Source organism: Electrona antarctica (genome assembly GCF_951216825.1).
Source record: "Electrona antarctica genome assembly, chromosome: 16".
Taxonomy (NCBI): domain Eukaryota; kingdom Metazoa; phylum Chordata; class Actinopteri; order Myctophiformes; family Myctophidae; genus Electrona; species Electrona antarctica.
The window spans coordinates 35,059,119-35,077,375 of record NC_136797.1 but is presented as its reverse complement, the minus strand read 5'-3'; the positions used below and the strand labels follow the sequence as shown (position 1 = coordinate 35,077,375).

Here is an 18,257-nt window from a genome sequence, read left to right as displayed (position 1 = left end):
GTAATCAGCTCAGTATGCTGATTGAATAAGTTCCTAATCAGCTTTACTCCACCACCCAAACCTCCACCTTTCTCATTCAGTGAGTGTTCCAAGTATAATTGTGTTCCATTTGTTACAAAAATGGTGAAATCAAATTTACAGTATGACACGAGTGTTCCTGACAAGAGCCCGACCGACGCCAGCTTTCTGCGTCTGATGTCCCAGATGACCGATAAGTCTGATTACTGATATCTTGGCCAATACTTTTTTATACTCTTTTTATTGAAGCTTTCATTTTTCACAAAAAGGTGTGACAAATGTATTCAAACAAAGTTGGGTTTGATTAAAGTTTCTATTTGAGAACAAACAACAAAAAATACACATTAACTAAAAAATGTTTTAGTTAAGGTCTATTCAAGAAAATATAAAAAATAGCAGATCTAAGCTCATGACGTGTCGCGATGCAAGCTTCAAGCTTGTAAGATCTTCTATTTTTGAAACTTTTTAAAAGGTAAAAAAAACCTAGTGGTTTGGGCTGGGCACTTAGGCTCAATGTAGCCTGACAGCGCATTGTGGGTTCAAGTCCCGATCCGACGGCCTTCTGTGTATGATTCTGTTCCTCTCTTACCGTTTCCTGTCTCTCTTCATACTAATACTAATAAGGTGTTTAACATCAGAGATATTGTAGTGTAAATTCATCCATACATTACTTAAAGCAGAGAATGAGCTTTCCATAATTTGTTTGTGTTTAGAAATAAATGAACTGATTATGCAGAGAGGAAATGGTTTATTTCCATGATAAACATTGGACTGGACATCATTTTAACAAAATGTAAAAAAAAGTGCATTACACATTAACATTGCCAATGTACAGTACAGTGCACAAAGGTTAACAAAAAACAATTAATGTAACAAATTCTAACTCCCAGTTTCATGTTTAACAGTTTCCACTCATTCACTCAAAACCACTCAAGCTCTAATGCCGAGGGGTGATAATGACAACTTGTGCTCTAGCCATGCACGGTCACTTTACTCCCCTCTACATTTGTTCCGTTTCAATGTCTTCAACCTCTGGCCCTTAGTAGGATTGTCAGTTTGATGCCTGCTGCCCAGGAATAACATAATAAAAACAACTGGTTCATTGTCTACAACTCTAAATGCAGCCTAAAGACATTTTGGCTAAATTAGAGGTGCACCAAATCATGTTGTGCTGATGGCACGAGAACTTAATTATGAGTATATAACCAGTATCAATATGAGTTGCTTTTTTCTTAATATCTAGCTAATTATTTCTATTGGAAATTGGAGGAAATGTTATACACACGGTTAAAAAGTAACACGTTGTGGTCATCATCCTATCCAAATTTAAATGTCATTAACAGATTTGATTCCAGCACCACCAATGTAAAAAGATTTTTGTTGTCGTCGTCTGGCATTGGCTCATACAGCACATCACTAGTCTCAACAATGTCAATAGAAACTACATTGATAGGCTATTTATGAATGAAAGTCCATCAAATATACTGTATGTCCGTGGGTAAGAGCTGCTGTTTATATGGTGTTGTGTAAAGTGTGTTTGCATACAGTACATGATGGGCTGAGAAATGCATGGTGATGAGTATGATTATTATCCTTTTTGGGCAGAGACCAAGTACACAGTAAAATCCTCGGTGTTAATTTAACTCTGAGACTGCACAAATGTACACTAGTGTACAAATACGCACTCATAAACAACGACTCAGCAAAGCCCACAATGCTGTATGATAGAGCTAAGGCCAAGGTTAAGGCACTTAAATACAAAACAAATTCAAACCATGGCAAACAACTGAAGGTAGTGCAACAATTTGTGGATAAACATAAGAGTAGCATTAGTCTTCAACAGATTGATGAAGGCACAGCACTTTGTCTGAAATCTCCATCATCATGGTTTTATCAGTGTCCTCTCATGGTGATGACATTGAGAACCGCTGGCTAATGCTTAATTAATAATCCATCGTATGGTGGTGTTGTGCAATGAAAATAGCAGATCTACAAGAAGTTTGTAGTCGCTTTTTGGTGCACAACAGTGTCATACGACAAAGTATAAATCAGATTTAAATCTGACTCATATAATCCTAATCTATATCATAGCCATAACAAACAGGCCAGCATGTTGTTTTATAGCATGGCTTGATGATTCCTACTATACTTAATTTACTAAGTTACATCATGCTCATGTAACCACGTGAGGACAAACCGTGTAAATTTAAACCAAAACCAAATGATAAACTAAATATTACTACTCTAGCTGTGCTACAAAATAAAAAAATACAGTATACAGTAGAGACCACATGGTCGAACAAAACGAAACAAATTGCATGAATTCTTTACAGTTGTAGCCAGCCTTTGATCTCTTCTTGTCAACATATTACTAGTGTAAAGCTTACATGTGTCTGCCCTGTACAAACCAAAGCCTTATGCAATATTATCTAGCACACCCAGCGTGCATTATGCAAAAACAGTGAAATATTAACAAACGGGGTAAGAATGAAAAAATAAAATACAAAATAAAACGTGCATTATAAAGTAATACTCCATGGCAAAGAGAACTTTAGATTGGCTGCAAATGAGCTTTGTTAGGTGAATGAATGCACAAAATGAATAAATAAATAACTTCAGGTGCATTCATTAGTTAAAAATAATTTAAAAATAAAATAAAATATGGCTCCATTAAAAATATTGGCACCCTATATTTCAGTAACTGCCAAAACCTATAAGAAAATATAATAATAATAATAATTATTATTATTGTAAAAACAAAACAAAAAAACACTGCCACAATATTTCTGTAAATGGCCTCACACAACTGTAGGATGTGTTCGTATTTTTCGAGTTTTAATGATATTCATGAATGTAAGCTTAATGGTTTTGTAATGTTGAGAATCAACAACGCTAGAATTTTTCCCTTTATATTTTTCAATTGCAAGGGTTTCAAATAATTCTGAATACCTTCAACACAGTGGATTCTTAGTAGTATCCAGTAAACAAAATAAGTCCTAATACTGATTATATGTTTGGAAAAGGAATAAAATTATTACTACAGACATGAGAGCAGATAATTCAAGTTCTGGTTTTGTCTGGAGTCACACTTTGTTGTGTAATGCTTAATCCAAAGTGCAAATTATATTACTTGTTCGTGTGCTATAGAAGGATACAGATGGAATACATTACAATGTTTCTGTTATGGCACAACGTATTCCAAAAGCGCCTCGAAATGTGCATAAAGTAAAATAAACAGCAACTGAACAGTTGCATCAGAAAATTTTAAATTGTTCCACTGTTAGAAAACAAGGCGTCTACGGCAATTGGATAACTGGCCAATACTAGACTTGTGCTCAAATGCTGGATATTCATAGGCCTATATCCCATTTTCCAATGTCTTGCAGATCTATTATAGGGAAAGGAAGCTCAAAGTATTGTGTATGCATGTAAAAACAAGCAATACCTACACATGCACAAACCCTACAGTATATACTATATTGACCAGGTTCCCCCAGGGGTCTACATTTGGTCCCCTCCTTTTTCCCACTACACCAATTCTCTTCGCCGAAAATAGCCACTACACCTTGTGAGCTTGTAGATCTGCTATTTTGGCCTATGGGTAATCAAAGAATACCACTAAATTCTATTAGGATATGCATGATGAACTGGATCTGACAGCATGATATGGCTTTGTATAAAGCTTGGCTGCAGAGAGTGAGCAACTCTTTTGGGCATACTATTCCAAGAATGAAAACTGAAATCTAAGCTAGACGCCTGCTTTTTGATGTCATAATACCACACCTGGTGGTTAAAAAAGAAAAGAAAACCATGATGACTTTATCAATACTCTGTTTCAGTGCATGACCCCTAAACATCCACAGCATGATTTATACTTCATCGTCCAATCGTCCAATGAAATAAAACATCTAAGTTCACAACGCGTCGCACCATGTTATGCCGTTGTATGAATTAAGCATTAACAGAGTTGAGTTCAATTAAAAAAATTACCAATAATGCAATGCATTTCATTATGACTATAGTAGTATTCAATCTCAATTAATTCATAATATGCTGAAACATATGGGGATTTCTGCCCTAAAGCACATGTAACACATGTAACACTGAATGTCATGAGCAGACTATACTGAGAGCTGTTTAGAAATGATTACGTCACATTTGAATCAAAGAGGTCAGGGTGAACCGGTCACTGAGGAGAGAGGCAAGTCAACAAAACAGTCTTCGACCAAAACAGTCTGAGATGCTTGTGTTCCGAGGTACATTAATTACACTGCTTTACTTAAAGAGGCATAAGAAGGCTCATATAAGTCCTCTTGAAAAAAATATTTCATATATATGATAAGCCTTTCTGTGACGCAAAAGCAGCAACAGCAGGGGAGGGACGCCGATAATTCAGAATTAAATTATCGATGGTAATGATGTGAAGGGACTCTGAATGCAGTCAGAGACTCAATTGCAAAGATACAATGTTCTTCTTACCAATACTGGTCAGTTTAGATTGACATACAGTACTCTGACAGAACAAAAATGTGTTACCCCATATCCTTTTTTCTCCCAAAATCAAAGTGCTATTCATAGATCTTTTGAGGGGAGATGGAAATCACTGGTTGACTTTACACAACATCTCTGTTCTTTAAGCCACTCCTATCCTCAATCCTATTGACCAAATTGACACAGCAGGCATTTGATTTTGTTCTTACATCACACTCTAATGTGATAATCTAAGAGCAAAACTGTGTCAGTATTATCAATTAACTTCTCTGCTGTACAGATATGCCATACCTGTCTGCTGACACAGCAACTATGAAAGTGTACAGTCAGCTTGAGGAGCCTCAGGTATGGAAGCAGGTGGCTTAAGACAGATCTGTTCATCAACCAGGTCTGATAGGTAAGAAGAAGCCCTCAGTGGAAGAACTGAGGCAACTACTGTACAGTGTTTAAGCCACAAGGGCCCGGACTCAGGCTATCCATATTCACTTTAGGTCTGAATCTCATGGGTGCTTCTGCCTGTTAAGAGTAAAGATTTTCAGTGACAACAAACATGGGACTAAATGTTACAGACCAGGTGTGAAAGTGTGCCACCACAGTTTCAGTCATTTGGGAGGTCCATAGCTGTATCCACGTAATGTAGAGTGCAGCTAGTCTAGTCAGTGGGAGTTGGTCTCGTAGTGCCATGCTATATCACCCTCCACCTCCATCCTTGCATCCATGCCAGCCATGGTCAGACCTTATCTGTTAAGGCAGGGGGTCTACAGGGACCTGACCATCCCTGGCTAAACCTGAGAGCCTCTCCAGCTCCTCTGCCCTCTGTCGGACCAATCCCAGACCAAGTCCTAACCTCAGTGTTGGCATCTGCAGCTGAGCCAACGCCTGTTGCTGGAGCTCTGCTTCACCACCAGGGGGGGTGATCTCTGGCCCAGTTGGTAAATGTACTCCTTCAGCAGGGGCCAGCCTTGTTGTTGGCCTCTCTCCTTCCAGGTTGAGATTCAGGAGGGTAAGCTCTGTGAAGGCTCCTGTGCTCTCTCTGCCCTTCCTCAGCACACAATCGTTCTCCTCATCCACTCGTGGCTCGTCCATGTCTTCCGTCTCCAGTAAGCAGTGGCCATGAGACAGCTCCTCGCAGCTCATGGGCGACACTGCCCTTTGACGATAGGCCTCCAGGCATGCAACAGGGGCAGGGAGAATGCCCGGGGAGCAGCTCTCACAGCGGCAAAGACGACTGCAGGGCTGGACGGCAGACCCAGCAGGGGCCTGAGCTGGCACAGAGGACAGAATCTGGGCTGGAGCGAAATGGGTGCCAGGCGGATCGATGGATATGGAGGGGACTGTGCAGTGGCGGGTGGGGTTAAGGCGATGGGTGCGGCCTCCAGCTGGGCGGTCACAGCGCCGCACTTGTGTCAGACGTAGGCAGTCTTTACAGGACTGGTAGGAGGGCTTCACCTTGAATGGGTTTCCTGTGCTAGCACTGTCCTAAACCGAGGAAAGGGAGAGAGAGAAGACATGGTCAGCCATGACAAACTACTGAAAGGTGACAACATTGAGTTAAATGGTAACTTTGCCGATAGTTAATTTGAATCCGAATCTGAGTCAACAGTGTGCTTTATGAGACAAGAGCTTGTGCTGTAAACTCACCACCAGTGTACATAAAACTCAAAATGCAGCAATTTACATAGGCTGGAGATTTTGCAGAGAGAACACACTCTCAGCACACACTACACTGTGTTCACATGTTTATAATAACTAGAGCGGTGCCCGTTGTGCACTGGCCTACTTGGAACGATGCAAGTTGGAAATGAATGCCCCACCCAGTTATTATGCCTGTGTCCCTGTTATGCCCATATATGGAGTTCTTTGTAAGGCATGCCCATTGTAAGGCATGCCCAAATATGGAGTCTATGCAGATGTTAGAACATCATTGTGATTGTCAGAAGAGGCCAGCTCCATATATGGAGAGCTAGGGGTGATCAGATGTGATCAATTGGCTATTTGGGCCCTGTCCAGAGCCTAGGCAGAGGGTTTGGTGCTGGTTCTGGACAACCAGCTATCCTACGGACTCGACACCGGGCACTGCACTCCCTGTGGTGGTGTGGAACGCGTGTGTCAAATTTGAGGTCGGTGGGGCGAACAGTTCTCGAGTTACATGGATTACAGACGTACGTATGTCGTACGTACATACACACACACGTACAGAGACGTGGTGCATTTATAGACAGTTAGATAATCATCATAATAATAACTAGAACTGCACTCTGTCGAGTGCCTGACCGCTGCGAACTTTCAAATCTCAGCCTCTCTGGAAAACATTGAAATTAAATACTAAAGTCAGGTTATAACTGGCTGTCAATGGTAACGTAATTACGATATGTTTCAATATTGGTTGGGTAACAGGTAATGTATGTATGTATACATGTATGTAAGTTGTAAGTTGAAAGTGGTCGGCTGGCTTTTTTATGTGCGTATGCTCGGAGGTATATATACTGATGTTGATGGTGACTTAATTAAGATATGTTTCAATGTCGGGTTATAACTGGCTGTCGATGGTGACTTAATTAAGATATGTTTCAATGTCGGGTTATAACTGGCTGGGATATGTTTCAGTGTCGGGTGAATTAAAGGTAATGTCTACATGTCTGTATGTATACATGTATGTAATCTGAAACCTATCTTTATTACGTCACCATCGAAAGCCAGTTATAACCCGGCATTGATACATATCTTAATTACGTCACCATCAACATCAGTATATAATACCTCCGAGCATACACGTGCATTCGTACGGGCACGACCACAATACTTGAAGTAATAATAATAATACCCATTTCTACAGTATACTGTATACAATTTCTAAAAAGCCAGCAACATAAATGTAAACATTGAGGTACAAAAACAGATGGAGAAAATAGACTTCTTAACATTAATTGCCTTCTAAGTTCTTGCACATTAATCCTTCTGAATATAGATAATAGCTTTGTTAAAAATCATATATATATATATATATATATATATATATATATATATATATATATATATATATATATATATATATAAATACACACTGTACGTATGTATTTGCCCAACTCACGTCGAAGGCAGCAGGGCAGCTGCGCTTGGCAGCAAGGCGGTTGCTGTTGTTAGTATTGAGGTTTGCCAAACCCAATCGGCTTTCCTCCTTCCTCTCCATCTCCTCTTCCTCCTTCTTGCTGTCAGAATTTCCTGGAGTTTGGGCCAGCGCTGCCATCTCCTCTTCCTCTTTCTTTGCCTCCTCCTCATCCTCTTCTTCCAAAGTGCTGAACTCCAGCCTCAGTCTCATGTCCTCCAGAGGGTCGAGGCGGCCACAGGTCTGGGCAGCTGTTCCTGCTCCGGGTAGAACCAAATGGGCCATGGGGAAGCCTTCGTCCTCCAATAGAGCATCTCTCTCCACGTCCTCAATTTCAATAAATACCCTTTCCATACCCAGCAGAGGGGGGCCTCGCACCGGGGTTGAGGGCTCACTGTCAAGTGCAGAGTCTGACAACCGTCGGAAGTAGTAATTGTAGTTAAGGGGGTCAGGGGGTTCCACCTCCAGACCCATGCCCCTGCAGGGAGAGGCCCCACAGCCACCCCAGGCTTCCTCCTCCCGGGAGGAGGCCCTCAGCACTGGGGTCTCCTCTCCAGGGACATCCAGGCCAGTGCACTGACCAGAGGCCTCTTCTGAGAGCTCCTCGTGTGCTTCAGGTCTCCACAACTTGTTGTGCCGCTGGTTACTGTGAAGCAGAAACAAGGATGCAAAGAGAGAAGTAGAGTAAAATATAAAAACATTGTATTTTGCCGTGCTACAAAGCAACGTTGCGAGTTTGTGTCTGCTATTGTTGAACAAATCAAATGTTGTCAAAGTTTTCAAAATGTTAACCATGCCCAAAATAGGGACACCAGGTTCAAGGTGAAAAAGCACTAAAGGCTACCCTTTTCATATGTATTATGCATGTACAGTCCAGCTAATGACCAATAACCTTACTGCATAAAGCACAAGTACTGTATGTCAGGGTTAGTAGCCCTGACCTGGTGCATATAAAGCTCACCACTGCACTATAGAGATTAAACAAGTTATGTTGTCCTTTGATAGTTAAGTCTAATTTAATGTATAAGTCTGTGTGACAAAATCAGGCTGTACTGTAGGTGTAGTTGATGTTATAGAATCCACTGAATTGCTCACCTAGCATCCAGGATGCCCTCGTATTCTGCCAGCTGTCTCATAAAGCCAGCATTGGGCTGAGCTATACTTCTTTTCTGCTTGACGAAATTGTATGCTTTCTCCAAAGACCAGCCATACTCCTTCATAGCATAGGCAATAACTGTAGAGGCAGAGCGGCTCACCCCCATCTTACAATGTACCAGGCATTTGGAGTGGTTCTTCCTGTGAAGCAAGTTAAATAATACACTCAAATCTTAGAATATATAGCCTATGTTAATTAATAATAGTATTAGTATTAATAGTATACAAATATCATATTAATAGTACTAGATGTATTTTTCGAATGTTAAAATATTAGTTTCTGTAAAACAAAGTTTCCTTTTTAAAATAAACAAGTTAGGATTTAATATTTGCGTGTCTCCCAGGTGGACAGGTATAGCAAAACTTTTCCATGATATATGGGCAAGGCTACAACCGATCCAACCGCCACCGACTATAAAATGAAAGTAAAAAAAAAAGGAAGAAAAAAACGGTCCAGCAGTTTGAGAGAGGTCCTCAGAAGAGTAAATTTGGTAAAATGTATAAAATCTCAGTTAAATTAACACTGAGGATTAGGCAGTGCAGTGGGTACCGTATGTCATACATTGTTGTTATTTGTGATTCTCACTTGGCTTTAACAATAAAGTTATAGGTGTCATTCCAGTGGGCCAGCAGGTCAGTGGTGTCCTCATCATACACCCGGATGTTGTGGTAGGAGAATGTTCCTGGAAAGAAGTTGTCAATCTCCCTGGTGACGTTGAGGATGAACCCCACTCTGTAAACAAAACCAAAACCAAATGTGTCACTTCCATGCTGCCTTTTGTGAATAGTGTGGATTTATACAGTATAATACAGCTATACTCCTTCATTTTGCAATTGGCATACAGTATAGTTTACAATGTTAAATTAACTTATTCCATCAGATTACATGGTGAACTTTGCCTGCTGTCTTATAAGTATTTGTATGTCCTGCTGTTGCGCTAATGCAGGGGTTCTCAACGTTTTTGGCCGGGGACCCCCGGAAATGCTTTGGCAATGTCTCGGGACCCCCGCCCCGCCCCCTCCCGACCCCCAATATAAATTGACTGCTACAATAACCTTAAACCATTTTGGGCGGGAACCCCTTTTGGTGTTTTAAGCATTATGTTATAATTTAGCTATTGAAAAATAGCAGATCTACAAGCTCATAGCGCGCCACCGAGTGGCGCGCTACGAGCTTGTAGGTCTGCTATTTTTTTTAAATCGTGAAAATAATTTTAAAAAAAAAACTTAAAAAAAAAAAAAAAATGTTTGGGGACCCCCTAAAATAATTTGGCGACCCCCCGAGGGGTCGCGACCCACGGGTTGAGAACCCCTGCGCTAATGCATGTCCTGTACAGTATGTGCCTTGTTGCGTTAGGCTTGCGTGTTTTGTTTTGGTGTTCAAAGCACCAGATAACAAAAAAAACATTTCCTGAACCTCAAGCCTGGTTTATACACGATCGTATGATGGATTCTAAAATCTGCGTCCCCATAGACATCATAAGCCAGTGGAATTTTCATTTTAGTTTCTTTTCCGCACCCGAACCGGAGTCTTATGAGCACGTACAGGACACAGTTGTGAACTGTAATCAATTTATATTAAAAAATGCGTGAAAAGGCGTCATCGGCGTGGAGAAACATATGAAAAAAAATAGGCATCAAAAGGAGCAATTGGTGCCAGGTGAGTTAAGATGTCACTGATGCAACACAGTTAACTTCATGGGTTGTTGCGTAATAGTTCATCAAAGGAGAGCTGAAACATATCTAACACTAATTCATCTAATATGGATGTTAAAAGTGCTGTAAGTGATATTGTTAGGTCAAAAACAATCGTTAAAAGTGAAAGCTTGTTAGTATTCATTGCTACAGATGTATTGCTCAGTAACAGGGGTCTCTCCATCTATGAGCTTTTTAGTGAAAAGAAAATACATTGAGGGAGGGGTACATTTTTCATTCAATCTCTCACTTCCGATTTCACTTGTTTATCCCGTATACATTCTCTTTTCTGATTGGCTGAAATTGGTATCTTTAGTTTACTAAAGAGCTGGAGAAACTGTTACTGAACAAGCTACTATTATGGCAATGATTGCGGAATGGTAGATTCCAATATAGAGCTACAGTAAACACTAACAACAAAAGAAACTCACAAATATCACTTACACCACCTTTAAACTTTGTTGTTGACAAACATACTGTACATCATAGCAGATTTTAGCAGAAATATTCAACGTATACTACTTATTTAGACCTACATAAGAACATTTCTGTTTTTGCATTCTATATTCTCACCCACAGTCCCGCAATTCTTCTAAGTTGGAGGCATTCCATTCAGACCCCTGGGGAGGTGTGGAGACACAAATCGATTAAGGTCAAATTGACCATGTTTGCTATAGTAAAGCTCAAAAGAGAAGACGTGTAAACAACACCAATGGTGTATGACGCAACAAGTTGCACACTGGTGTCAAGTACTGAAAATAGCAGATCTACAAGCTCACAACACATCACATCGCAAAACTATTTAGTGGCAAGCAACTAAGTACTTAGATGAGGAGAATGTGGTGTGGGAACACTCAACATGGATAGGGAAGAATAATGAATAAAACAAATGGTCTTCTCACCAGGTACAGGTGGTCTAATACAAGTGTGGGCTTGTCCATCTGACCCAGGATCAGCAGCATCTCATTATCTATGAACTCCTTGTATTCCGTGAGGTTACAGCTCATGTGCTGCTCCAGCTCAGTACGTATCTGAAAAGGTTGTAAGAGAGCATGTTACAGCAAACACCAGCACAGATGGATGAATATCTAATATACAGCAGATACTGTATGCCAGGGGTTCTCAACGTTTTTGGCCGGGGACCCCCGGAAATGCTTTGGCAACGTCTCGGGACCCCCGCCCCGCCCCCTCCCGACCCCCAATATAAATTGACTGCTACAATAACATTAAACCATTTTGGGCGGGAACCCCTTTTGGTGTTTTAAGCATTGTTATAATTTAGATATTGAAAAATAGCAGATCTACATGCTCATAGCGCGCCACCGAGTGGCGCGCTACGAGCTTGTAGGTCTGCTATTTTTGAAAAATCGTGAAAATAAAATTTAAAAAAAATATATATATTTTTTTTTTTGAAAATAATTTGGGGACCCCCCAAAATAATTTGGCGACCCCCCGAGGGGTCGCGACCCACGGGTTGAGAACCCCTGATCTAATATACAGCAGATACTGTATGCTACAAACACTCCACCAACAAATTTAACAAACATGTATGCATACGGCACCTCTTTAGAGGTGACATTCTCCAGGTCTTGGAACGTCATGATACTGCGTAGTTTGGTTCTGATCAGACATTCTGTTCTCTCACGCTCTGTTGGCCTGTGCACAATCAATCAAAACATCACTGTTGATCCACAGAATTATAACAATGTGCTTGTTTCAAATGTGCAAATCCCTTTAGTTTATACACAATATACTGTACATATGCATCGCATTTCAAGTCTTTACCGATCCACAAATAAGGCCGGTGAGTCAGGCCGTGTGGTCTCCAGATCAGTCATAGTGTTCCACTCGTTGACGCAGCTCTGCTCTGAGGTGATGCAGCTCTCATAGAAGCCCATCCAGGTGAGAGCCATTCCCCCTTGGAAGTAGTTGTACCTGCGTGACACCTCACAGACCTTATGAAGGATCTGTAGAGCAGACCTGTTGGACAAGGAGCAAAGGCTCAGCCATGGCAACATTTTTCATATACAACATTTAAGCCTGATTTATACTTCATCACACAGCGGCTGCAATCTGTAAATTTGATCTCCTACCCGGGATTCAAACCTCCTGGGTCTTCCACGTGGGAGACCAATTCTCTACCTTTCAGCAAGACACAATCCCCTCTTGGCCAGGGGAGATATTGAGCATATGAGCTTAATCAAGTAGTACTGATGAAGTAGACCTGACGAAGATGTGGCTGATACATCGAAACGTTGTCGCTTTTTCACTTGCACCCTGATAATAAAATAAGGGCTTAAACTGTCTGAGTTGCTCCAGTGCCTCCTTTCCTCCTGTAGCCTGTCCTGCCTCTGAGATGCACCAGACTGGCCTGCCATAGGCTAGAGGCGCAGTTGGAACTCCCTTCTGCTTCAAGTAGTACTATTTGTCTAACAGTAGGTGTCCCAGCCTCCCAGGGTCTAAATCTCTCCATGGACAACTAGGCAGATCACAGAACATACTAATATTAACATACTAATATGTTTAACCACAGCATTTATCACTGATTAAATAACATTGTATTAATTGAAATAAGTTAAAGAATGGAGCTTTAAAGTAAAAGTAAACTTCGGTAGAGGTTTGATGTGTACTTGCCATGATGTAATTCCAATTATTGGAACCTGTACATACACCGACTTTGGTTGTTGTAACATGTGCTTTATAAATAAAGTTTGAGTTGAGTTGGTCAGAATCTCCTTTGTTTGCATTTATTTGTGTGCTACAAGAGTGACTGGAGCGTCAATGGAGAGAATATTTTGAATTATATATATGTTTTAATCAACAGAGCAACTATTGAAGAGATCTGTAATTGGAGTTTCATCTAGGCAAGGTAACCCGAACCACTACCAACATTGAATTTGTTGTTTAGTTAACTGGCATTGGAATTGGCTACGTCCATGGCTATGTCCCGACCCCCTTTTTTTTTTTACCAGAAATAAATCACATGGCAAATTAAATATCATGATTTGGAGCATGACATTGGGCCTTTAAGCTTTGGCTTCTACTGTATATGACTTATAATCTACCTATTCCATATCTCTTCTCCAGGTGGCCTTATGGTGTATTCCATATGAAATGGCAATATGTAAACAGACTGTGTTCTCAACAAGGAGTGTGATAGGAAACCTCACTGCAATGAATGAATAAGGTCTACAAGCATTCTTTTTTTTTTTTTACACAACAATAGTTTTCAATATCGCTGACCCAAATCATCACCCAACAGGGTGGGTTCGAATCCCTAAACTCCTCGATGGTGGTCAGATACTTTACCTCATGCCACTTGAGCACCCAATGAAATAATTTCTTTTAACTAGAGACTGAAAAAGTGCTCATCGGCGCCTTGTTATTGTGGCCTCCTGGTGGCGCTATAATAGGCCATTGTGAAAAGGGTGCCATTTCTTCTTACGCCTTTGATGGCAATTCAACATTCAAAGTGATGATTTGAGGCATTTTGTTCTAAAAATGTGTTTTGCAAAAGTCCACCTGCGGGTGGCGCTATAACAGGCAAATGTGAAAAGGGTGAGATTTATTGGCCTAGTAGGAATGTGCGTGCAACATTTGCCTCAAAATGCATTGTGTTCATGATTTGAGGCATTTTGTTCAAAACGGGCCAATCCTTCAAACTTTGGAAGCCAATGTTAGCCAATTAGGATGAAATGAAATGATGTAATATGAAATACCAGACAGATCCAATTTCACATGACTATAGAGATACTGTGTACCGATTTGGTAAATAGGTAAAATCGGCCTGTTAGCGCCACCATGAGGCTGATTTTCAAGTGGCATTTTGTACTCGGCCTAGTGGGAATGTGCATGCAAGATTTCACATAAATTGCATGCTGTGTTCATGATTTGAGGCATTTTGTTCAAAACGGACCAATCCTGCAAACTTCAAAAGGCAATGAAGCCAATGAACAATGGGTGTGTCTAAATATGAAACATGAGTGTGTACTTGTGTCTGTCATTGTATGACATCATTGTTATATCACTGTTATTGTGTTCTGCTGTATGGACTGTTGTCTCACTTGTCTGTACAGTGCTGTGGAAATGAATTTCCCCGTCTAAAGTCAAATGAACAGATTGCCGCCACACAATAATTAAAAGGCTAATAGGTTGTGTTTTAAACTGTGCTACATTGGGTCAAACTGTATCTGTTTATTTCACAGCAGGTGGCTGTCTGTTCTGTGCAGCAGCTGGGACTTGAATTTGCAGAAAGCATGGCAGCAGCTTGACATGTGAGAAGCCCACAGCACCATCAAATTGTTGTTTTGGAAGACTACTTAATCTAATCCCCCCCCAGAAAATCCTTATTCTGGGGGTGAACAGCGCTATTAAGCTTGCTTGTAGCTTGGCTATTTTCAGTGAAGATGAAGATATTTAGTAGAGTGTAAACATTAGGAATATATTTGGAATCCCGTCAACTAAGTATACGTTTTAAAGTGCTTATAATCTTGTATTATTCAAAGACTTTTAAATTTTAAGCACTAGTTCCGATGAAGCAATCTGATTGGTTGAAATGGCCATCTACCTGTGCTTCAAACGAGCATGACAGCACATCTAATCAAAATATAGACGGAGTCTCGTAGAGCAGAGCAGGCTAAGAGGCTATAGGCTAGCAGTTTGCATTGGAAGTTTGAGGCTGCATTTATATAGCATGTATCGTGATTGGCACTTCAGTGATGTTTTCTGTCTGAACGCATCACTGGCGTGCCAATAATCAAGATAACGCACACCATCTTATGTAATATTGCTTAAATAAACACTGTATGTATGAATTGTTGTCTGATAAATGATTGAAAATTAAAAAGCAACCCAAACTAACAAGCAAACTGGAGAAAATAAATTGGTGTGGATTGAACATGGCACGTACAATCCTCAGTGTTAGTTTAACTCTTAGTGTAGGATTTGACACACAGATTGGTGGTTTCACTCTCCATTATGATTACTGCAAGTCAAGGAGAATACTGATTTGAGGTGGACAAAACATTTTACAGTTGTCACTACATTTTCACATGAAGACACAAAGCTCCTTAAAGGCAATGTAAGATTCGTATTTGTTAAACGGTTAAAGCCTCAATATGTAACCTCAACATTTTTGATGAATTAAATGTAATTTTGTCCAATCTGTATGGTAGAGTATAATAATACAATATAACTAAGCAGGCCGGCTCCATTAGCCTAATGGTAAAAATGTCAGCACTTGCGCAGAAAACCAGGTTCCAATCCGGGATAGAAAAAGAAAGTTACATTGCTTCTGCTGTAGAGTGTTTGTTCAGTAACAGGTGTCTCCCCATCTATCCAGCTCTTTAGTAAACAGAAAAAAAAATTCTGGTCGGAATACGAATTGCATCCATCAGGACAGAGCTTCACTTTTTTTCTCTCTCTCTGGATACAATTGGCATCCCGACCTTAAAATATATTTTCTATTTACCTCTAATACTGATCAATCAAACACTGTTGCCATTGGAAAATAACGCTGTTTAACACCACAAAATATCACTTACACCATGCACCTTTAATATCCAATAATTCCACAACGAGGGAATGAAGCGACTCACCACATGGCCTGCACAGACACAGGCTTGAAGACATGTGTCCGTCCTGCTGTGTTTACACTGAATCCTCTGGAGACAAAACGGGGGAGACGGGAGATGAGGGTGAGTCTGTACAGAGACTGTATACGCAGGGAGACAGAGTGGTGTAGTAGGAACACAAACACAGGCTGCGTGTTTGTGTGGCCGCTGGTTCACACGGCCACCATTCAGGACACAGACCAGTGGAATATTCTCCCCATACACACTCGCACACAGAGGGACCACTTTCACAGGTCAGCAAGAACTCAGCTGACACACGTTAGAGTCAAATTGACTGCAAGTAACTCAGTCACCGGAGGTCAGTAAAACTGGGGTAAAAATTGGGGAGTAAAACTGCCAGTTAATTCCTCCCCACAGACCCTCGGTCCAACTCCTCCCGCCCAACACTCCTTGCTGACAGGTGCCACCCCAGCCCATTGGAGTACATGCAGTGACAAATGTCAACCTCCAGCTTCATTCCCCCGAACACCAGCCAATTGTGTTCTTAGATGCTCTAGAACAAGGGGATCTCGAGCTAAAGTGTTTGGGAATCACTGCTGTGTTTTCTGTAACCTATGGGAGAGAATATTGACATAAATTCATACTCACCCATCTCCATCTAAATGTATGTTGGCATCACTCCACAGTGGCAGCACCATCCCAATAGAGCAGCTTTTACTGAGAACAATAAAGATGACCTTTTTGTAAAAACAATAATAATAATACTACTAATAATAATGTCAGATTCAGTGTACTCTATTAACACTCTAATTGCCCAGAGTTATTTAATCCATTAAATTATAGCACCCAATCGATTTATAGCAATGGAGCACTTTTACCGACCGGATGTTATGCCGGATGTGGCTGTAGCAGCTAAATGTAGCCAAAACACTCTTGATGCGATCGACAACAACGGGAGGTAAGATTAAATCTAACGCGACCAGCGATTGGACAGCGGGGGCCCGTCTAACACATGATCTTAGAATTGGACGGGATGATTTAGATCGCGAGCTATTAACGTTTTAAGATTTTCGTTCTCGTCGGCAAAACAGGGGGGGAACATTTTCGATGACGTCTCACAATCGAGGATTGCGCAAGAGGCGCTCCTAGGCTGTGGAGCGATGCGATCGGTTTTCATATCAATACACTTTGTCTTTTGGATAAAACTTTGTCTTGGGCGCTGGGTGTTACTAATAGAAAGGACGGTGAACTTCGTCCTGGACGATTGGGGTGTTAAATTAGGCTTAAAGCTACCTGTCCTTATCAGTGAAGTCCATCCCTATTAGAATGCTTTCCTCTGTGTCTTGGCGCCCGCTGGTATAGACTACCACCATGTAGCGCACACGTTCCGACCATCCAGTCTCCAACCGTACAGCCTGTGGAAGAGAAGGAATATTTAGCGAGAGGCTGCACTTCGGTATATATATATATAATCATACTAAGGTTGTTGGCGATACTTGCAGTTGATCTACTATATAAAGTTCAAGATGTGTGTGTGTGTGTGTGTGTGCGCGCGCGCGCGCGCGCGCGCGCGCAAGTGCATGCCCAAAAATGGACATGCCAGAGGTCAGCGCAAATCTGCATTGTTAACCAGAGAGAGATGGAGGGAGGGAGAGGGAGTGTGTGTGTGTAATACTGACCAGTTTAATACGGTCCTCAGACCGGAGTATCTTGATCATGACCTGCAGGTGTTGAGGTAAATCGCCTGAAAATAAACTATGCATTAACATTTATGCTGCACTTCCAGGAAAAGCTTCATGAACTCTAAATAAGTGCATTCACTATACTGTAGGTGCAAAGTAAACCGTACAACCTAGTGTTTCGAAGCTCAGATCTGATTAGACCTGATTGATTCTCAACGTGAAGTCCAAATAATTTGGTTCCATTTGCACTGTCAGTGTTGAATTAACACTGAGGGGTTAACTTTAAAGTGCAGATGGGGGTCCCAGAGTTACATCAAATGGGTATCCATCGCCCAATGCCTCAATGAGGTCCTTGAAATGAAAAAGATTGAGAATGACAGTACTAGCCTAGTATATGGAATATCATAATATTAGTATCATTAGAATGTTCATAATTTTGATATGCAGATGATGTTTGTTCTTGTTCACTTACACAAATGCACTCTCATTATCCAAAGACTGTGTAGCACATAATCACAAACGGCAGGCAACATCAGC

At 40.9% G+C, this 18,257-nt stretch overlaps 1 protein-coding gene across 3 annotated transcripts in view; it reads right to left on the bottom strand.

Annotated features, from left to right (window-relative positions):
* Positions 1 to 752: 752 nt before the first annotated feature.
* The window catches only part of ssh1b (slingshot protein phosphatase 1b), a 36,128-nt gene continuing 18,623 nt past the window's right edge, over positions 753 to 18,257 (bottom strand). For 2 of the 3 annotated variants that reach the window (XM_079525225.1, XM_079525226.1), the window contains 12 exons: positions 17,718 to 17,782; positions 17,332 to 17,453; positions 16,687 to 16,755; positions 16,063 to 16,128; positions 12,251 to 12,445; positions 12,028 to 12,121; positions 11,368 to 11,496; positions 11,039 to 11,085; positions 9,357 to 9,503; positions 8,711 to 8,911; positions 7,601 to 8,261; positions 753 to 5,988 (listed from right to left, as the gene is read on the bottom strand). In XM_079525225.1, the coding sequence (XP_079381351.1) occupies positions 5,254 to 5,988; positions 7,601 to 8,261; positions 8,711 to 8,911; positions 9,357 to 9,503; positions 11,039 to 11,085; positions 11,368 to 11,496; positions 12,028 to 12,121; positions 12,251 to 12,445; positions 16,063 to 16,128; positions 16,687 to 16,755; positions 17,332 to 17,453; positions 17,718 to 17,782 (2,531 nt within the window). In that variant the 3' untranslated portion in view covers positions 753 to 5,253. The remainder of the gene's footprint in view (positions 5,989 to 7,600; positions 8,262 to 8,710; positions 8,912 to 9,356; positions 9,504 to 11,038; positions 11,086 to 11,367; positions 11,497 to 12,027; positions 12,122 to 12,250; positions 12,446 to 16,062; positions 16,129 to 16,686; positions 16,756 to 17,331; positions 17,454 to 17,717; positions 17,783 to 18,257) is intronic. The other variant, XR_013791995.1, reaches the window with a different exon arrangement.